The following is a 22,040-nucleotide window of genomic DNA, read 5'->3' on the forward strand; positions in this document are numbered from 1 at the left end:
ACACACACACACACACACACACATCCTGACAACACTACACACACACACACACACATCCTGACAACACTACATACACAGCCATTACAGCATTGCACACGCATCCTGACAACACTGAACACACAACCCAGTCTATCTTTATTGTTTTTCTTGTATGTGAGAGAGAAATGAATATGTGGGAAACAGAAGTAGAGACATAGAGAGACTGGGAGTGGAGGGGTGGGGGGGTGGAGGAGAGAGACTGGGAGAGGAGAGGTGGGTGGGTGGAGGAGAGAGACTGGGAGAGGAGGGGTGGATAGGTGGAGGAGAGAGACTGGGAGAGGAGGGGTGGGTAGGTGGAAGAGAGAGACTGGGAGAGGAGGGGTGGGTGGGATAGGTGGAGGAGAGAGACTGGGAGAGGAGGGGTGGGTGGGATAGGTGGAGGAGAGAGAGTGGGAGAGGCGGGGTGGGTGGGATAGGTGGAGGAGAGAGACTGGGAGAGGAGGGGTGGGTGGAGGAGAGAGACTGGGAGAGGAGGGGGTGGAGGAGAGAGACTGGGAGAGGAGGGGTGGTAGGTGGAGGAGAGAGCTGGGAGAGGAGGGGTGGGGGGTGGAGGAGAGAGACTGGGAGAGGAGGGTTGGGGGGTGGAGAGAGACTGGGAGAGGAGGGGTGGGGGGTGGAGGAGGAGAGAGACTGGGAGAGGAGGGGTGAGTAGGTGGAGGAGAGAGACTGGGAGATGAGGGGTGGGTAGGTGGAGGAGAGAGACTGGGAGAGGAGGGGTGGGTAGGTGGAGGAGGAGAGAGACTGGGAGAGGAGCGGTGGGTGGGGTAGGTGGAGGAGAGGTGGGTGTTACGCACGCCTCTATGAAGAGGGAACGCAACACCCTGCTACAATTAAACTCTCCGTGAAGTGAAAAAGGTATGGACTGTAGGTGCGAGTAAGGATGACAACAGACAGAATGTGGTACCGTTTACAAGGACTTTATTCCTTCACACGGTAATATGGGGAAAAGGGGCTGGACGGAACCAAAGCAAAGAAAGTAAATCTCAAAGCCCCCCCCCTCTCCTATCTTACCTGCCTACCCACTACTTACCTAATTTAGCACCACCTGGTGCCCTAACCAAAATACAGGGGGTGGTGCGCCCAGGTCTTACCTAGTGTGCCTAGACAGCGAATATGCTATGGGTATATGTATGCCCGCGGGCCTCTTGCCTTAGCACTCCCTAGGTGCCTTCCCCTTCCCCCCTGGGAACAAATGAAACAGAATATTAAACAATTTCACAAACAAACTAACAAACAAAGGACATCAAATAAGCTCTATCTGAGCAACAAACTCACAAAACATACCAACTCTCAGCAATGAACTTCTTGCAAAATCTCTGCAATGACCTCCCAGAAAATCTCTAGCAAAATCTCTCTAGCAAATCTACTTCCAGCAAAATTCTCTCTCTCCTGAACAGAACTCTGGCTTTTATATATCTTCAGATGGAATGGGTAATTGGAGACAGCTGCGTCTTGATGAGGGGGCGGGGTCAGCTCTCCAATTAGCCCTGGAGTCGACCAATCAGCTGCTTGATGGATTTCAGGAAGCCATTTCCTGAAATAAACACATGCAAACATACAAACTACAACACATAAACTGGGGAACGTAACAGTGGGTAGGTGGAGGAGAGAGACTGGGAGAGGAGGGGTGGGTAGGTGGAGGAGAGAGACTGGGAGAGGAGGGGTAGGTGGAGGAGAGAGACTGGGAGAGGAGGGGTGGGTAGGTGGAGGAGAGAGACTGGGAGAGGAGGGGTGGGTGGAGGAGAGAGACAGGGAGAGGAGGGGTGGGTAGGTGGAGGAGAGAGACTGGGAGAGGAGGGGTGGGTAGGTGGAGGAGAGAGACTGGGAGAGGAAGGGTGGGTGGAGGAGAGAGACAGGGAGAGGAGGGGTGGGTAGGTGGAGGAGAGAGACTGGGAGAGGAGGGGTGGGTAGGTGGAGGAGAGAGACTGGGAGAGGAGGGTGGGTAGGTGGAGGAGAGAGACTGGGAGAGGAAGGGTGGGTGGAGGAGAGAGACAGGGAGAGGAGGGTGGGTAGGTGGAGGAGAGAGACTGGGAGAAGAGGGGTGGGTAGGTGGAGGAGAGAGACTGGGAGAGGAGGGGTGGGTAGGTGGAGGAGAGAGACTGGGAGAGGAGGGGTGGGTAGGTGGAGGAGAGAGACTGGGAGAGGAAGGGTGGGTGGAGGAGAGAGACAGGGAGAGGAGGGGTGGGTGGAGGAGAGAGACTGGGAGAGGAGAGGTGGGTGGGTGGAGGAGAGAGACTGGGAGAGGAGGGGTGGGTAGGTGGAGGAGAGAGACTGGGAGAGGAAGGGTGGGTGGAGGAGAGAGACAGGGAGAGGAGGGTGGGTAGGTGGAGGAGAGAGACTGGGAGAGGAAGGGTGGGTGGAGGAGAGAGACAGGGAGAGGAGGGGTGGGTGGAGGAGAGAGACAGGGAGAGGAGGGTGGGTAGGTGGAGGAGAGAGACTGGGAGAAGAGGGGTGGGTAGGTGGAGGAGAGAGACTGGGAGAGGAAGGGTGGGTGGAGGAGAGAGACAGGGAGAGGAGGGTGGGTAGGTGGAGGAGAGAGACTGGGAGAGGAGGGGTGGGTAGGTGGAGGAGAGAGACTGGGAGAGGAGGGGTGGGTAGGTGGAGGAGAGAGACTGGGAGAGGAGGGGTGGGTAGGTGGAGGAGAGAGACTGGGAGAGGAGGGGTGGGTAGGTGGAGGACAGAGACTGGGAGATGAGGGGTGGGTAGGTGGAGGAGAGAGACTGGGAGAGGAGGGGTGGGTAGGTGGAGGAGAGAGACTGGGGGTGGGGGTGGAGGAGAGAGACTGGGAGAGGAGGGGTGGGTAGGTGGAGGAGGAGAGAGACTGGGAGAGGAGGGGTGGGTGGGTGGAGGAGAGAGACTGGGAGAGGAGGGGTGGGTAGGTGGAGGAGGAGCGAGACTGGGAGAGGAGGGGTGGGTAGGTGGAGGAGAGAGACTGGGAGAGGAGGGGTGGGTAGGTGGAGGAGGAGAGAGACTGGGAGAGGAGGGGTGGGTAGGTGGAGGAGGAGAGAGACTGGGAGAGGAGGGGTGGGTAGGTGGAGGAGGAGAGAGACTGGGAGAGGAGGGGTGGGTGGGGTAGGTGGAGGAGAGAGACTGGGAGAGGAGGGGTGGGTAGGTGGAGGAGGAGAGAGACTGGGAGACGAGGGGTGGGTGGAGGAAAGAGACTGGGAGAGGAGGGGTGGGGGGGTGGAGGAGAGAGACTGGGAGAGGAGGGGTAGGTAGGTGGAGGAGAGAGACTGGGCGAGGAGGGGTGGGTAGGTGGAGGAGAGAGACTGGGAGAGGAGGGGTGGGTAGGTGGAGTAGAGAGACTGGGAGAGGAGGGGTGGGTAGGTGGAGGAGAGAGACTGGGCGAGGAGGGGTGGGTAGGTGGAGGAGAGAGACTGGGAGAGGAGGGGTGGGTAGGTGGAGTAGAGAGACTGGGAGAGGAGGGGTGGGTAGGTGGAGGAGAGAGACTGGGAGAGGAGGGGTGGGTGGGTGGAGTAGAGAGACTGGGAGAGGAGGGGTGGGTAGGTGGAGGAGAGAGACTGGGGAGGGGTGGGTAGGTGGTAGAGAGACTGGGAGAGGAGGGGTGGGTAGGTGGAGGAGAGAGACTGGGAGAGGAGGGGTGGGTAGGTGGAGTAGAGAGACTGGGAGAGGAGGGGTAGTTACGTGGAGGAGAGAGACTGGGAGAGGAGGGGTGGGTAGGTGGAGGAGAGAGACTGGGAGAGGAGGGGTGGGTAGGTGGAGGAGAGAGACTGGGAGAGGAGGGGTGGGTAGGTGGAGGAGAGAGACTGGGAGAGGAGGGGTAGTTACGTGGAGGAGAGAGACTGGGAGAGGAGGGGTGGGTGGAGGAGAGAGAAAGTTTATTCAGAAATCACACGTTGATATGTGTTGGAAAGCCCAGATGATAAAGAGCAGCAGTCTGGTTTGGGTTCAGTTTGTGGAAAGGAAAAGTATTGTCTCTGGACGGATGACATGTTTCTAAACACACCTCTCTTTCTTTCTCTCCTTTCGCTTCAGGAAAAGGTGGAGGACGAGAGGAGCGATAAAGAAGAGACAGACGAGTCAGGGGAGGAAGAGGAGGGGGTGGAGAAGAAAGGTGCGGTGCAGAATGGTCACGCCGCTCACAACAACCACCGCAAGACGGAGTAATGAAAACATGTGCCAGGAAGTAAGAGTGTGAAGAATTCACATCCCTCCCTCAGCAGAGTGGGAGAGATGGAGGGAAGGGGAAAGGGAGAGATGGAGGGAAGGGGAAAGGGAGAGATGGAGGGAAGGGGAAAGGGAGAGATGGAGGGAAGGGGAAAGGGAGAGATGGAGGGAAGGGGAAAGGGAGAGATGGAGGGAAGGGGAAAGGGAGAGATGGAGGGAAGGGGAAAGGGAGAGATGGAGGGAAGGGGAAAGGGAGAGATGGAGGGAAGGGGAAAGGGAGAGATGGAGGGAAGGGGAAAGGGAGAGATGGACGGAAGGGGAAAGGGAGAGATGGAGGGAAGGGGAAAGGGAGAGATGGACGGAAGGGGAAAGGGAGAGATGGAGGGAAGGGGAAAGGGAGAGATGGAGGGAAGGGGAAAGGGGAAAGGAAAGGGAGAGATGGAGGGAAGGGGAAAGGGAGAGATGGAGGGAAGGGGAAAGGGAGAGATGGAGGGAAGGGGAAAGGGGAAAGGAAAGGGAGAGATGGAGGGAAGGGGAAAGGGAGAGATGGAGAGAAGAGGAAAGGGAGAGATGGAGGGAAGAGGAAAGGGACAGAGTGGTAGGGAAAATAGGAGAAGGAAAGGCATTCCTAAAGCCTGAGAACTACAGGTAGACCTGTACCTGTGGTTAGATACACTGTTCTACATTATAAACACTCAATCACACACACCATTTTGGATACACTACATTAATTGGCATGGACCTGTTATTATAGTCCATTAATAACACACACACACACACACGGGTAATTCTCACAAAACTTTAATAAAAAAATTAATTTAGTAATTTTTCACAAAATGTCCTCTTGAATAACTGAGATTAGGATCTATATGTATCTATTTCATAATTATTATTCGTTTTTTATTTGATATTATGCATTCTACCAACATTTTCACAAAATTCTCATTCATTTTTGAAGTCCAAAAAAGTTATAAATCAATATTTATAATATTTTTTAACATTGCTCCCCTAATGAAAATGCCTGAGTTAAACATAACACTGAAAATACAAATATTTTAAAATGACAATTATTATAAAATGAAAATCAGACTTTTCCCCAATTTGAGCTCTTTAAGCTGTTTTCTAAGGACTACTCTAGATGATGCATCATGGGTGAAGAAATGTTTATTTAAAAACTGGAGTTTTATAGGAACTTGAAAAAAATGGTAATGAGACATATCCACAGACACTGCTTGTATGTAATAAATATTATAGTTTAATGTAAACTTCAACTAGTATACAATTTTTATAATTTATGGAGAAACTACAGTAACATATTTTGTTTTATTTAAATAAGTTTTTTTTTTTTTTAAGATGTATTTTTATAAAATTACCATGAATTTAATCAGGAGGCATATCAGTAATGTTTTTTTTTACATGACACTTTCCCCTAAAACTAGACATCTTAGTCCTCAGAATGATATCATGCATCATAGTTTTGTAACTCAATTTGTTCATGAGAATACACCCCCCCACACACACACACACAAGTTAAGGAATAGCATTGGGAACGTCTGTGTGATTTCAGTCCCTCTAAAAGAGTGTTCAAAAGGATGTGAATGGAAGAGAGGACAGAATGATGAGAATGATGAGAATGAAGGGGAGAAGAGAAGGAAGGGGAGAAGAGAAGGAAGGGGAGAAGAGAAGGAAGGGGAGAAGAGAAGGAAGGGGAGAAGAGAAGGAAGGGGAGAAGAGAAGAAAGGGGAGAAGAGAAGGAAGGGGAGAAGAGAAGGAAGGGGAGAAGAGAAGGAAGGGGAGAAGAGAAGGAAGGGGAGAAGAGAAGGAAGGGGAGAAGAGAAGGAAGGGGAGAAGAGAAGGAAGGGGAGAAGAGAAGGAAGGGGAGAAGAGAAGGAAGGGGAGAAGAGAAGGAAGGGGAGAAGAGAAGGAAGGGGAGAAGAGAAGGAAGGGGAGAAGAGAAGAAAGGGGAGAAGAGAAGGAAGGGGAGAAGAGAAGGAAGGGGAGAAGAAGAGAAGAGAAGGGGAGAAGAGAAGGAAGGGGAGAAGAGAAGGAAGGGAGAAGAGAAGGAAGGGGAAGAGAAGGAAGGGAGAAGAGAAGGAAGGGGAGAAGAGAAGGAAGGGGAGAAGAGAAGGAAGGGGGAGAAGAGAAGGAAGGGGAGAAGAGAAGGATGGGGAGAAGAGAAGAAAGGGGAGAAGAGAAGGAAGGGGAGAAGAGAAGGAAGGGGAGAAGAGAAGAAAGGGGAGAAGAGAAGGAAGGGGAGAAGAGAAGGATGGGGAGAAAGTGTGATACTGCTTCTAGTATGGCTCTTCTTACTGTACTCATGTGCCTTACAGCCAGACTATGGTGCTTTTACCTTATTCTGTTATTTTTCACTCACCTTGTTGTTGCTCAACCTGCTATAAGCATGTTTTGTCTATGTGCCTTTATGTCCAATACTCCAGTTGCCATGAAAGACAGACTTTAGAAAAGAGACACAACAAGATTTAACCTGCACTGTATGGACCTTGATTTGAGGGCCTGTTAATAAACTGCTTTATTGAATGGTTAATAAACAATGTAATAATGTGAATAACTGGTTCATAAACAATGTAATCATGTTTATAAGCAGTCCTTCAAACAAAGTGTTAAATCGTTTTTGGGGTATATTGAGATTCTGCTGATTCTGAATGATGCTCTCCTTTCTCTGCTGATGTCATGTTTATGTGCCAGTGGTAACGCTCTGTCTGTAGACACTCTCCGTTGACATCGGAGAGGAAAATACTTGTTATCAAACAGTTTTATCATGTTTTCGCTCTGTATGTGCGTGACTATTTCAGTATATCCTCTGAGTGTCATTGACATCTTACCAAGGTCACACAGGCAGAACTTTATTTTCAGTATATTTCAAAAACAAAAATTGCCATTATAAATGTAAAGGCAAAAAACAACAGTCCAGCCAGTCAGGATCCCAAATAGAATGTCAATCATTCAGATTTTTTTTAAAGCAATATTTGAACTGTTTTCCAGTCTAGACCAGTTAAGACCAGTATGGACCAGTTGTGGTTTCATTCCAGTGTGGTATGACGCATGTCATCGACTAGAGATGCATTCAACTCCGCTAACGATTATGAAGCTCCCAACTCTGAGCGCCCACCAACAATCCAATTCACCAAGAATGTTTGACAACAGGAGACAGCAGGAGACAACAGGAGCGAACTGTTCTATTCTATTGAAAACACTTGATTGTGTACTCTTTCTCCAACAATGACCTTGTAAGGATGAACATTTTCTGCAAATGTTGCAGAGTTGAATGCCAGTCTGGTTTGGTCCAGTCCAATCTGTTTCTGGGCACAATGATCCAGTAGAATCCTGACCCACACTGATGATATCATGCATCATGATGGATATTCATCGGGGGCCTGGATTGGTTGGTCAGAACAGGACATTTCTTTTCAGGAGACTGGAAAGGGCCATTGTAATTTAGGCTTTATTTAGGGCAGATTTTTTAGGCCATACTGCCCTGGATTAGATTATCCCGTGTGTGTGGTATGTGTTTTTCTGTTATTCTAGAGTGATTTGAGGTATGATTCCTTTGAGAAACAGGTTTACAGTCATGTTTCATGTTTGACATCATTGTTTCAGAAAAGTTAGGATTTTTCTTGTTTTTGGATTTTAGCAACTCAATTGCTCAGTAAGCAAAAATATGATACATGGAACAATGGAAGTGTTGTATTAATTGTTGTTGTATTTTAAGTGCCTTATCTGTAATGTATGGGATAGCCTACCCTCTCACCTTTCTACCTTCTTCAGCTCCTCTCATCCTCATTCATCCTTTCTCCCTCTTTCTTTAGCTTCTTATTGTTCCCCACTCCTTCTACTCATCCATCTCCTCCCTCATTCTGAGATCCTCCCCTCACAGCCTTTCACATCCCCATTCCAACCCTCGTTCATTTGTACTAACCTTGACCAATCTTCCTCTCTTCCCCCGTCGCTTTGGAAAAACAACAGTCACGTAATTACAGTGTTATTTTGTGTGTATTATGATGCTTAAGTATTATCATTAATAATAAAAACAACGATCATGAATCACTATGCCAAACCTGTCTACTCCAATGTTTGTTTTACTCACTCAAATTATGAAGTTCTCCTCACTGATGGATAATGGGAGAAAAAAGTATTTAGTCAACCACCAATTGTGCAAGTTCTCCCACTTAAAAACTGACCTCTTTCTCCCCTCTCTCTCCAGATGAAATCTCACGTCTTGTGACGGCCGGCCGCCCAACAACCTGCCCGCTTGACCCTATCCCCTCCTCTCTTCTCCAGACCATTTCCGGAGACCTTCTCCCTTACCTCACCTCGCTCATCAACTCATCCCTGACCGCTGGCTACGTCCCTTCCGTCTTCAAGAGAGCGAGAGTTGCACCCCTTCTGAAAAAACCTACACTCGATCCCTCCGATGTCATCAACTACAGACCAGTATCCCTTCTTTCTTTTCTCTCCAAAACTCTTGAACGTGCCGTCCTTGGCCAGCTCTCCCGCTATCTCTCTCAGAATGACCTTCTTGATCCAAATCAGTCAGGTTTCAAGACTAGTCATTCAACTGAGACTGCTCTTCTCTGTATCACGGAGGCGCTCCGCACTGCTAAAGCTAACTCTCTCTCCTCTGCTCTCATCCTTCTAGACCTATCGGCTGCCTTCGATACTGTGAACCATCAGATCCTCCTCTCCACCCTCTCTGAGTTGGGCATCTCCGGCGCGGCCCACGCTTGGATTGCGTCCTACCTGACAGGTCGCTCCTACCAGGTGGCGTGGCGAGAATCTGTCTCCTCACCACGCGCTCTCACCACTGGTGTCCCCAGGGCTCTGTTCTAGGCCCTCTCCTATTCTCGCTATACACCAAGTCTCTTGGCTCTGTCATAACCTCACATGGTCTCTCCTATCATTGCTATGCAGACGACACACAATTAATCTTCTCCTTTCCCCCTTCTGATGACCAGGTGGCAAATCGCATCTCTGCATGTCTGGCAGACATATCAGTGTGGATGACGGATCACCACCTCAAGCTGAACCTCGGCAAGACGGAGCTGCTCTTCCTCCCGGGAAGGACTGCCCGTTCCATGATCTCGCCATCACGGTTGACAACTCCATTGTGTCCTCCTCCCAGAGCGCTAAAAACCTTGGCGTGATCCTGGACAACACCCTGTCGTTCTCAACTAACATCAAGGCGGTGGCCCGTTCCTGTAGGTTCATGCTCTACAACATCCGCAGAGTACGACCCTGCCTCACACAGGAAGCGGCCCAGGTCCTAATCCAGGCACTTGTCATCTCCCGTCTGGATTACTGCAACTCGCTGTTGGCTGGGCTCCCTGCCTGTGCCATTAAACCCCTACAACTCATCCAGAACGCCGCAGCCCGTCTGGTGTTCAACCTTCCCAAGTTCTCTCACGTCACCCCGCTCCTCCGCTCTCTCCACTGGCTTCCAGTTGAAGCTCGCATCCGCTACAAGACCATGGTGTTTGCCTACGGAGCTGTGAGGGGAACGGCACCTCAGTACCTCCAGGCTCTGATCAGGCCCTACACCCAAACAAGGGCACTGCGTTCATCCACCTCTGGCCTGCTCGCCTCCCTACCACTGAGGAAGTACAGTTCCCGCTCATCCCAGTCAAAACTCTTCGCTGCTCTGGCCCCCAATGGTGGAACAAACTCCCCACGACGCCAGGACAGCGGAGTTAATCACCACCTTCCGGAGACACCTGAAACCCCACCTCTTTAAGGAATACCTAGGATAGGATAAAGTAATCCTTCTCACCCCCCTTAAAATATTTAGATGCACTATTGTAAAGTGGCTGTTCCACTGGATGTCATAAGGTGAATGCACCAATTTGTAAGTCGCTCTGGATAAGAGCGTCTGCTAAATGACTTAAATGTAAATGTTAAATGTTAAAAAGATGAGGCCTGTAATTTTCATCATAGGTACACTTCAACTATGACAGACAAAATGAGAAAAAAAATCCAGAAAATCACATTGTAGGATTTTTAATGAATTAATATGCAAATGATGGTGGAAAATAAGTATTTGGTCAATAACAAAAGTTTATCTCAATACTTTGTTATATACCCTTTGTTGGCAATGACAGAGGTCAAACGTTTTCTGTAAGTCTTCACAAGGTTTTCACACACTGTTGCTGGTATTTTGGCCCATTCCTCCATGCACAATTCCTCTAGAGCAGTGATGTTTTGGGTCTCTAGAGCAGACTTTCAACTCCCTCCAAAGATTTTCTATGGGATTGAGATCTGGAGACTGGCTAGGCCACTCCAGGACCTTGAAATGCTTCATACGAAGCCACTCCTTCGTTGCCCGGGCGATGTGTTTGGGATCATTGTCATGCTGAAAGACCCAGCCACGTTTCATCTTCAATGCGCTTGCTGATGGAAGGAGGTTTTCACTCAAAATCTCACGATACATGACCCCATTCATTCTTTCCTTTACACGGATCAGTCGTCCTGGTCCCTTTGCAGAAAAACAGCACCAAAGCATGATGTTTCCACCCCCATGCTTCACAGTAGGTATGGTGTTCTTTGGATGTAACTCAGCATTCTTTGTCCTCCAAAAACGACGAGTTGAGTTTTTACCAAAACGTTCTATTCTTGTTTCATCTGACCATATGACATTCTCCCAATCTTCTTCTAGATCATCCAAATGCTCTCTAGCAAACTTCAGACGGGTCTGGACATGTACTGGCTTAAGCAGGGGACACGTCTGGCACTGCAGGATTGGAGTCCCTGGCGGCGTAGTGTGTTACTGATGGTAGGCTTTGTTACTTTGGTTCCAGCTCTCTGCAGGTCATTCACTAGGTCCCCCTGTGTGGTTCTGGGATTTTTGCTCACCGTTCTTGTGATCATTTTGACCCCACGGGGTGAGATCTTGCGTGGAGCCACAGATCGAGGGAGATTATCAGTGGTCTTGTATATCTTCCATTTCCAAATAATTGGCCATAGTTGAGTTTGGAGTGTGACTGTTTGAGGTTGTGGACAGGTGTCTTTTATACTGATAACAAGTTCAAACAGGTGCCATTAATACAGGTAACGAGTGGAGGACAGAGGAGCCTCTTAAAGAAGTTACAGGTCTGTGAGAGCCAGAAATCTTGCTTGTTTGTAGGTGGCCAAATACTTATTTTCCACCATAATTTGCAAATAAATAAATAAAAAAATCCTACAATGTGATTTTCTGGATTTCTTTTCCTCATTTTGTCTGTCATGGTTGAAGTGTACCTATGATGAATATTACAGGCCTCTCTCATATTTTTAAGTGGGAGAACTTGCACAATTGGTGGCTGACTAAATACTTTTTTTGCCCCACTGTATAGGTTTCCTATGTCTTGGTTTAGGTACTGAGGCCTATAACCTCCTATATAACATTCTATAAACACAGGGATTGTATATTGTGCACGTATTTTAGTGTACACACATACAATACGTTTCTGAAATAGGAGTAGTAGGTTTATTACATTATAATACAAAATTACATTATAATGTGAGTATAACATAACACTCAAATAATCTTAAAGGTTAAGATCTTGCTTTGACTCAAATAAAATATTATACAGATGGTTCTGGCCTGTGATTCTGCGTAAGTGGTCAAACATTGGGGTTGCCCTCCTATTGGATGTCACTTGTATCCCGCTAATGATTGAAGAAAAATGTTACATAGCTAGAGCCTATACAGTTATTGCCGTTAGCCGTGAACGCCATCTTGGATCTAGAAGGTTTCTAAACGGGGAAAACAGGAAAAGGGACAGGAAAATAGATACTTTCGTTCTTATTTTGTAATTTCCCCAACTGGCTGATGATGAAGAAACACGAGTCATGACGTCGCCTCTTTATTTGCTGATATAGTTAAAATCCGTAAATCTGAGAGGATTGTGGACTGAGGAAATTTCCGCAGTTTACTGTAACTTGGTTTGTTTATGTTATTCAACCCGGACATGGACTCTTCTAACCCAGGTACAGTAAAGTTTTAAGCTTGTGGGAATAAATTCAAATGTTACAGGTGATAATACAGATGGAAAATTGGCGATCCGTGGCCCTTTGACCGAATCTGTCACTTTCTCCAGATTGCGTCTGATGACAGCATTAGAGAGATAGATAGCTCAGCTGGGGCTAAGCTAACTGGCCAGCGAAAGCAAGCTAACTGAATATTTGACTTTGACTTGAATAATTTAACTAGCTAGCTACTTAGCTAGCTATTGACGTTTCTGTCTTTCTTGCAAAATCGAAGTTAGCAAGTTAGTTACCAACCTTGGCAAATAGCTTGTCTTACATTTAGCTGGCATGACCTAAGGTTAATGTTGCCAACTCGCCATGTTAGCTTAGCTAGTTATCATTTGTAGCTCGCTTGCTAGGTGACCGACTTGCGTAGGTTATGCTCAGATAAGTTAGCTATTAACTAGCAAGCTAGTTTGTGTCGATGTTTCATCAAAACAAGTGTTATTTTGAACGAACGATTAGCTTTTTGGCCAGCTGACAGTTAGCTTGTTCTGCTTGGCTTAGCATAGCTAGCGAGTTAGTTGTAGCTACAGAATTTGTTAGCGAGCTAGCTTTGTGGCTCGATAAGTTAACGCATAGCCAGTTTCATTACCAGAGAGGCAATAGCTAGCTCGCTATACTCACAACTGCAGTGGTCACATGCTCTGACTTGGAGAGCTGCATGGTTCAATCCAGCATTCACACACCTTCATTGTATTATTCTAATCAATTCTTACGATTGGTTGATTAACGTTAGTTGACTCAGGTGTGTTACTACATGGCTGCACATGTCCCGGCAGATATGTTTATGTAAAAATAAAATAAACAAACAGTTGTGTTACTGAAGTGGATACACTTGGAGCAACGTGTAACGTTACCTTCCGTAATTTATCTCTGTCTCTGTCTGTGTGTGTGGCAGACATACCAGATGACTCTCTGGGTTTGGGAGCCGGTGGGGCCCAGGCAAGCAGCAGTGCTGTTGTGCCAAAAGGGTCCAATAAGAGACGAGCTGCGTGAGTATAGTATACAATGCCAATGAATCAGCCAATGAATCAGTCAATCACTATGTCACATAACTTTAACAGATGGTCCATAGCTATGACAGCACAGGGTAGAAGTTGTCCATAGGTGCAGAATCAGAATCGCACCGATAAGTTGTTGATCCATACTTTACAAACATGGATTCTGTCTACTTCCTCACAGGCCAGACTTCGATGATGATGATGATGATGGAAGCAAGCTCTTCAGGTAGGACTGACACCTGTCTCTCGCTCTTTCTTGCTCTCTCATCTCTCTCCCTCTCTATCTGATCTGACTGTATTGTGCTGGTTGTTTTGATGACAGATCTTCTGTCTTTGACCAGGTGTGATGACGATGGAGGAGGAGGAGACAAAGAGCGATTTGCCAGGTAGAATAAGGAGGTTGTTGGTGCGTTTTTGTGCGTGTGTATAATACAGATATTCTGCATGCACACATCCCGAGACACCAGATTCCCTATCACACCACTGTGATTATTGTCACTACTACTAACCCCTGAGCTCAGGGACACCTGTTCACTCCTATCAATCCCTTTCTTCTGAGCACAACCCCTTTCTCTCCCTCCTTCCCTCTCTGCTTCTCTCTCTCAGGATCTCTGAAGTATTTTCTTTCAGCACTTCCTCTCCTCTGTCACTCCATCTCGCTTTGAAAAAGATCTCGATCTCAACATTTATCTGTCGTATTGATGGATCATTCACTCCTTGTTATATTTATCAATCCATGCTTGTTCCATCTATCTCATCCTAATCTGAAAATATCATTTGGTTACGCCAACACTAAACTCTACTCCATGTTGTCCACCTACCTGCACACCTCTTCCCATTTATATCCCTCCCTCTTTCTCCCCACCCCACCCCATCCCTCCTCTACCTCTTACTCTCTGCCCTTCCTATTTCTTCCCATCTCTACACCATCCCTGTCCCTCCTCCTACTCTCCTCTCTTCCTCTCCTCCCTCATTCCTTCGCTCCAGGGAGAACCACAGTGAGATTGAGCGGCGGCGGAGGAACAAGATGACTGCTTACATCACAGAGCTGTCGGACATGGTTCCCACCTGCAGCGCGTTGGCACGGAAACCAGATAAGCTGACCATCCTGCGCATGGCCGTGTCCCACATGAAGTCTCTGAGAGGGAGCGGCAACACTGCAGCAGACGGGACATACAAACCATCCTTCCTCACCGACCAGGTTAGAGAAAGAGAGGGAGGAAGGAAAAGGAGGAGAGGGGGCTGAGAGATGAAAAGGGGAAAATGTTATCATGTGTGTTTGTTGCACAATAATAACTGAGTGTATCTTCCATGTCATCTCTCCCTCCATCATTCTCTCTCTCCTCTACCTCTCCTTTCTTCTCTCTCTCCCCATCCCTCTCTTTGTAGGAGCTGAAGCACCTGATCCTGGAAGCTGCTGATGGCTTCCTGTTTGTGGTGTCGTGTGAGAGTGGGCGGGTCGTCTACGTGTCAGACTCTCTGACCCCTGTTCTTAACCAATCACAGTCCGACTGGCTAGGCTCCTCACTCTACGATCAGCTCCACCCGGACGACGGAGACAAATTACGCGAGCAGCTCTCTACTGCAGAGAGTAACAATACAGGTACACACAGGTGGTACAGATGAACTACAGGAGCAGCTCTGTTCTGCAGAGAGTTATAACACAGGTGGTACAGATGAACTACAGGAGCAGCTCTGTTCTGCAGAGTTATAACACAGGTGGTACAGATGAACTACAGGAGCAGCTCTGTTCTGCAGAGAGTTATAATACAGGTGGTACAGATGAACTACAGGAGCAGCTCTGTTCTGCAGAGAGTTATAATACAGGTGGTACAGATGAACTACAGGAGCAGCTCTAATGCAGAGAGTTATAATACAGGTGGTACAGATGAACTACAGGAGCAGCTCTCTACTGCAGAGAGTTATAATACAGGTGGTACAGATGAACTACAGGAGCAGCTCTGTACTGCAGAGAGTTATAATACAGGTGGTACAGATGAACTACAGGATCAGCTCTGTACTGCAGAGAGTTATAATACAGGTGGTACAGATGAACTACAGGAGCAGCTCTAATGCAGAGAGTTATAATACAGGTGGTACAGATGAACTACAGGAGCAGCTCTAATGCAGAGAGTTATAATACAGGTGGTACAGATGAACTACAGGAGCAGCTCTAATGCAGAGAGTTATAATACAGGTGGTACAGATGAACTACAGGAGCAGCTCTAATGCAGAGAGTTATAATACAGGTGGTACAGATGAACTACAGGAGCAGCTCTCTACTCCAGAGCGTTATAATACAGGTGGTACAGATGAACTACAGGAGCAGCTCTAATGCAGAGAGTTATAATACAGGTGGTACAGATGAACTACAGGAGCAGCTCTAATGCAGAGAGTTATAATACAGGTGGTACAGATGAACTACAGGAGCAGCTCTGTACTGCAGAGAGTTATAACACAGGTGGTACAGATGAACTACAGGATCAGCTCTGTACTGCAGAGAGTTATAATACAGGTGGTACAGATGAACTACAGGAGCAGCTCTCTACTGCAGAGTTATAATACAGGTGGTACAGATGAACTACAGGAGCAGCTCTCTACTGCAGAGCGTTATAATACAGGTGGTACAGATGAACTACAGGAGCAGCTCTCTACTGCAGAGAGTTATAATACAGGTGGTACAGATGAACTACAGGAGCAGCTCTCTACTGCAGAGAGTTATAATACAGGTGGTACAGATGAACTACAGGAGCAGCTCTGTACTGCAGAGAGTTATAATACAGGTGGTACAGATGAACTACAGGAGCAGCTCTGTACTGCAGAGAGTTATAATACAGGTGGTACAGATGAACTACAGGAGCAGCTCTCTACTGCAGAGCGTTATAATACAGGTGGTACAGATGAACTACAGGAGCAGCTCTCTAATGCAGAGAGTTATAATACAGGTGGTACAGATGAACTACAGGAGCAGCTCTCTACTGCAGAGAGTTATAATACAGGTGGTACAGATGAACTACAGGAGCAGCTCTGTACTGCAGAGAGTTATAATACAGGTGGTACAGATGAACTACAGGAGCAGCTCTCTACTGCAGAGAGTTATAATACAGGTGGTACAGATTAACTACAGGAGCAGCTCTAATGCAGAGAGTTATAATACAGGTGGTACAGATGAACTACAGGAGCAGCTGTGTTCTGCAGAGAGTTATAATACAGGTGGTACAGATGAACTACAGGAGCAGCTCTCTACTGCAGAGAGTTATAATACAGGTGGTACAGATGAACTACAGGAGCAGCTCTCTAATGCAGAGAGTTATAATACAGGTGGTACAGATGAACTACAGGAGCAGCTCTCTAATGCAGAGAGTTATAATACAGGTGGTACAGATGAACTACAGGAGCAGCTCTGTACTGCAGAGAGTTATAATACAGGTGGTACAGATGAACTACAGGAGCAGCTCTGTTCTGCAGAGAGTTATAATACAGGTGGTACAGATGAACTACAGGAGCGGCTCTGTTCTGCAGAGAGTTATAATACAGGTGGTACAGATGAACTACAGGAGCAGCTCTGTTCTGCAGAGAGTTATAATACAGGTGGTACAGATGAACTACAGGAGCAGCTCTGTTCTGCAGATAGTTATAATACAGGTGGTACAGATGAACTACAGGAGCAGCTCTCTACTGCAGAGAGTTATAATACAGGTGGTACAGATGAACTACAGGAGCAGCTCTAATGCAGAGAGTTATAATACAGGTGGTACAGATGAACTACAGGATCAGCTCTGTACTGCAGAGAGTTATAATACAGGTGGTACAGATGAACTACAGGAGCAGCTCTAATGCAGAGAGTTATAATACAGGTGGTACAGATGAACTACAGGAGCAGCTCTAATGCAGAGAGTTATAATACAGGTGGTACAGATGAACTACAGGAGCAGCTCTCTACTGCAGAGAGTTATAATACAGGTGGTACAGATGAACTACAGGAGCAGCTCTCTACTGCAGAGAGTTATAATACAGGTGGTACAGATGAACTACAGGGGCAGCTCTCTACTGCAGAGTTATAATACAGGTGGTACAGATGAACTACAGGAGCAGCTCTCTACTGCAGAGTTATAACACAGGTGGTACAGATGAACTACAGGAGCAGCTCTGTTCTGCAGAGAGTTATAATACAGGTGGTACAGATGAACTACAGGAGCAGCTCTGTTCTGCAGAGAGTTATAATACAGGTGGTACAGATTAACTACAGGAGCAGCTCTAATGCAGAGAGTTATAATACAGGTGGTACAGATGAACTACAGGAGCAGCTCTCTACTGCAGAGAGTTATAATACAGGTGGTACAGATGAACTACAGGAGCAGCTCTGTACTGCAGAGAGTTATAATACAGGTGGTACAGATGAACTACAGGATCAGCTCTGTACTGCAGAGAGTTATAATACAGGTGGTACAGATGAACTACAGGAGCAGCTCTAATGCAGAGAGTTATAATACAGGTGGTACAGATGAACTACAGGAGCAGCTCTAATGCAGAGAGTTATAATACAGGTGGTACAGATGAACTACAGGAGCAGCTCTAATGCAGAGAGTTATAATACAGGTGGTACAGATGAACTACAGGAGCAGCTCTTAATGCAGAGAGTTATAATACAGGTGGTACAGATGAACTACAGGAGCAGCTCTCTACTGCAGAGAGTTATAATACAGGTGGTACAGATGAACTACAGGAGCAGCTCTATTGCAGAGAGTTATAATACAGGTGGTACAGATGAACTACAGGAGCAGCTCTGTACTGCAGAGAGTTATAATACAGGTGGTACAGATGAACTACAGGAGCAGCTCTGTACTGCAGAGAGTTATAATACAGGTGGTACAGATGAACTACAGGAGCAGCTCTGTACTGCAGAGAGTTATAATACAGGTGGTACAGATGAACTACAGGAGCAGCTCTCTACTGCAGAGAGTTATAATACAGGTGGTACAGATGAACTACAGGAGCAGCTCTCTACTGCAGAGCAGTTATAATACAGGTGGTACAGATGAACTACAGGAGCAGCTCTGTACTGCAGAGAGTTATAATACAGGTGGTACAGATGAACTACAGGATCAGCTCTGATACTGCAGAGAGTTATAATACAGGTGGTACAGATGAACTACAGGAGCAGCTCTAATGCAGAGAGTTATAATACAGGTGGTACAGATGAACTACAGGAGCAGCTCAGGTGGTACAGATACTGCAGAGAGTTATAATACAGGTGGTACAGATGAACTACAGGAGCAGCTCTCTACTGCAGAGAGTTATAATACAGGTGGTACAGATGAACTACAGGAGCAGCTCTCTAATGCAGAGAGTTATAATACAGGTGGTACAGATGAACTACAGGAGCAGCTCTCTACTGCAGAGAGTTATAATACAGGTGGTACAGATGAACTACAGGAGCAGCTCTGTACTGCAGAGAGTTATAATACAGGTGGTACAGATGAACTACAGGAGCAGCTCTCAGAGAGTTATAATACAGGTGCAGAGAGTTATAATACAGGTGGTACAGATGAACTACAGGAGCAGCTCTAATGCAGAGAGTTATAATACAGGTGGTACAGATGAACTACAGGAGCAGCTCTGTTCTGCAGAGAGTTATAATACAGGTGGTACAGATGAACTACAGGAGCAGCTCTCTACTGCAGAGAGTTATAATACAGGTGGTACAGATGAACTACAGGAGCAGCTCTCTACTGCAGAGAGTTATAATACAGGTGGTACAGATGAACTACAGGAGCAGCTCTCTACTGCAGAGAGTTATAATACAGGTGGTACAGATGAACTACAGGAGCAGCTCTGTACTGCAGAGAGTTATAATACAGGTGGTACAGATGAACTACAGGAGCAGCTCTGTTCTGCAGAGAGTTATAATACAGGTGGTACAGATGAACTACAGGAGCAGCTCTGTACTGCAGAGAGTTATAATACAGGTGGTACAGATGAACTACAGGAGCAGCTCTCTACTGCAGAGAGTTATAATACAGGTGGTACAGATGAACTACAGGAGCAGCTCTGTACTGCAGAGAGTTATAATACAGGTGGTACAGATGAACTACAGGAGCAGCTCTCTACTGCAGAGAGTTATAATACAGGTGGTACAGATGAACTACAGGAGCAGCTCTAATGCAGAGAGTTATAATACAGGTGGTACAGATGAACTACAGGAGCAGCTCTACTGCAGAGAGTTATAATACAGGTGGTACAGATGAACTACAGGAGCAGCTCTAATGCAGAGAGTTATAATACAGGTGGTACAGATGAACTACAGGAGCAGCTCTAATGCAGAGAGTTATAATACAGGTGGTACAGATGAACTACAGGAGCAGCTCTCTACTGCAGAGAGTTATAATACAGGTGGTACAGATGAACTACAGGAGCAGCTCTCTACTGCAGAGAGTTATAATACAGGTGGTACAGATGAACTACAGGAGCAGCTCTCTACTGCAGAGAGTTATAATACAGGTGGTACAGATGAACTACAGGAGCAGCTCTCTACTGCAGAGAGTTATAACACAGGTGGTACAGATGAACTACAGGAGCAGCTCTGTACTGCAGAGAGTTATAATACAGGTGGTACAGATGAACTACAGGAGCAGCTCTGTTACTGCAGAGAGTTATAATACAGGTGGTACAGATGAACTACAGGAGCAGCTCTGTACTGCAGAGAGTTATAATACAGGTGGTACAGATGAACTACAGGAGCAGCTCTCTACTGCAGAGAGTTATAATACAGGTGGTACAGATGAACTACAGGAGCAGCTCTGTACTGCAGAGAGTTATAATACAGGTGGTACAGATGAACTACAGGAGCAGCTCTGTACTGCAGAGAGTTATAATACAGGTGGTACAGATGAACTACAGGAGCAGCTCTAATGCAGAGAGTTATAATACAGGTGGTACAGATGAACTACAGGAGCAGGACTGCAGAGAGTTAGCAGGTGGTACAGATGAACTGCAGACTGCAGAGTTATAATACAGGTGGTACAGATGAACTACAGGAGCAGCTCTAATGCAGAGAGTTATAATACAGGTGGTACAGATGAACTACAGGAGCAGCTCTAATGCAGAGAGTTATAATACAGGTGGTACAGATGAACTACAGGAGCAGCTCTCTACTGCAGAGAGTTATAATACAGGTGGTACAGATGAACTACAGGAGCAGCTCTAATGCAGAGAGTTATAATACAGGTGGTACAGATGAACTACAGGAGCAGCTCTAATGCAGAGAGTTATAATACAGGTGGTACAGATGAACTACAGGAGCAGCTCTACTGCAGAGAGTTATAATACAGGTGGTACAGATGAACTACAGGATCAGCTCTGTACTGCAGAGAGTTATAATACAGGTGGTACAGATGAACTACAGGAGCAGCTCTGTACAGATGCAGAGCAGTTATAATACAGGTGGTACAGATGAACTACAGGAGCAGCTCTAATGCAGAGAGTTATAATACAGGTGGTACAGATGAACTACAGGAGCAGCTCTCTACTGCAGAGAGTTATAATACAGGTGGTACAGATGAACTACAGGAGCAGCTCTGTACAGATGCAGAGAGTTATAATACAGGTGGTACAGATGAACTACAGGAGCAGCTCTGTACTGCAGAGAGTTATAATACAGGTGGTACAGATGAACTACAGGAGCAGCTCTAATGCAGAGAGTTATAATACAGGTGGTACAGATGAACTACAGGAGCAGCTCTCTACTGCAGAGAGTTATAATACAGGTGGTACAGATGAACTACAGGAGCAGCTCTAATGCAGAGAGTTATAATACAGGTGGTACAGATGAACTACAGGAGCAGCTCTCTACTGCAGAGAGTTATAATACAGGTGGTACAGATGAACTACAGGAGCAGCTCTAATGCAGAGAGTTATAATACAGGTGGTACAGATGAACTACAGGAGCAGCTCTAATGCAGAGAGTTATAATACAGGTGGTACAGATGAACTACAGGAGCAGCTCTGTACTGCAGAGAGTTATAACACAGGTGGTACAGATGAACTACAGGATCAGCTCTGTACTGCAGAGAGTTATAATACAGGTGGTACAGATGAACTACAGGAGCAGCTCTAATGCAGAGAGTTATAATACAGGTGGTACAGATGAACTACAGGAGCAGCTCTCTACTGCAGAGAGTTATAATACAGGTGGTACAGATGAATGAGCACTACTGCAGAGGAGCAGGTGGTACAGATGAACTACAGGAGCAGCTCTACTGCAGAGAGTTATAATACAGGTGGTACAGATGAACTACAGGAGCAGCTCTACTGCAGAGAGTTATAATACAGGTGGTACAGATGAACTACAGGAGCAGCTCTGTACTGCAGAGAGTTATAATACAGGTGGTACAGATGAACTACAGGAGCAGCTCTGTACTGCAGAGAGTTATAATACAGGTGGTACAGATGAACTACAGGAGCAGCTCTCTACTGCAGAGAGTTATAATACAGGTGGTACAGATGAACTACAGGAGCAGCTCTCTACTGCAGAGAGTTATAATACAGGTGGTACAGATGAACTACAGGAGCAGCTCTGTACTGCAGAGAGTTATAATACAGGTGGTACAGATGAACTACAGGAGCAGCTCTAATGCAGAGAGTTATAATACAGGTGGTACAGATGAACTACAGGAGCAGCTCTGTAATGCAGAGAGTTATAATACAGGTGGTACAGATGAACTACAGGAGCAGCTCTAATGCAGAGAGTTATAATACAGGTGGTACAGATGAACTACAGGAGCAGCTCTAATGCAGAGAGTTATAATACAGGTGGTACAGATGAATGAGCACTACTGCAGAGAGTTATAA

General features: G+C 46.7%; 2 protein-coding genes across 13 annotated transcripts in view; both read left to right on the forward strand.

Annotated features, from left to right (window-relative positions):
* Window positions 1–4,284, forward strand: part of LOC118367683 (ceramide synthase 2-like) — a 75,427-nt gene extending 71,143 nt beyond the window's left edge. For 2 of the 3 annotated variants that reach the window (XM_052513568.1, XM_052513567.1), the window contains exon 11: window positions 4,036–4,284. In XM_052513568.1, the coding sequence (XP_052369528.1) occupies window positions 4,036–4,167 (132 nt within the window). In that variant the 3' untranslated portion in view covers window positions 4,168–4,284. The remainder of the gene's footprint in view (window positions 1–4,035) is intronic. The other variant, XM_052513566.1, reaches the window with a different exon arrangement.
* Window positions 4,285–11,864: 7,580 nt separating this feature from the next.
* LOC118378880 (aryl hydrocarbon receptor nuclear translocator) overlaps window positions 11,865–22,040 on the forward strand; it is a 39,422-nt gene continuing 29,246 nt past the window's right edge. For 6 of the 10 annotated variants that reach the window (XM_052513582.1, XM_052513583.1, XM_052513581.1 and 3 more), the window contains exons 1-6: window positions 11,865–12,147; window positions 13,088–13,181; window positions 13,372–13,416; window positions 13,532–13,576; window positions 14,178–14,391; window positions 14,580–14,793. In XM_052513582.1, the coding sequence (XP_052369542.1) occupies window positions 12,111–12,147; window positions 13,088–13,181; window positions 13,372–13,416; window positions 13,532–13,576; window positions 14,178–14,391; window positions 14,580–14,793 (649 nt within the window). In that variant the 5' untranslated portion in view covers window positions 11,865–12,110. Of the gene's footprint in view, window positions 12,148–13,087; window positions 13,182–13,371; window positions 13,417–13,531; window positions 13,597–14,177; window positions 14,392–14,579; window positions 14,794–22,040 lie in introns of those variants that run through there. The other 4 variants (XM_052513590.1, XM_052513584.1, XM_052513588.1 and 1 more) reach the window with 2 other exon arrangements.

The sequence above is a fragment of the Oncorhynchus keta genome, unplaced genomic scaffold (assembly GCF_023373465.1).
Source record: "Oncorhynchus keta strain PuntledgeMale-10-30-2019 unplaced genomic scaffold, Oket_V2 Un_scaffold_1315_pilon_pilon, whole genome shotgun sequence".
In the NCBI taxonomy this organism is placed as follows: Eukaryota; Metazoa; Chordata; class Actinopteri; order Salmoniformes; family Salmonidae; genus Oncorhynchus; species Oncorhynchus keta.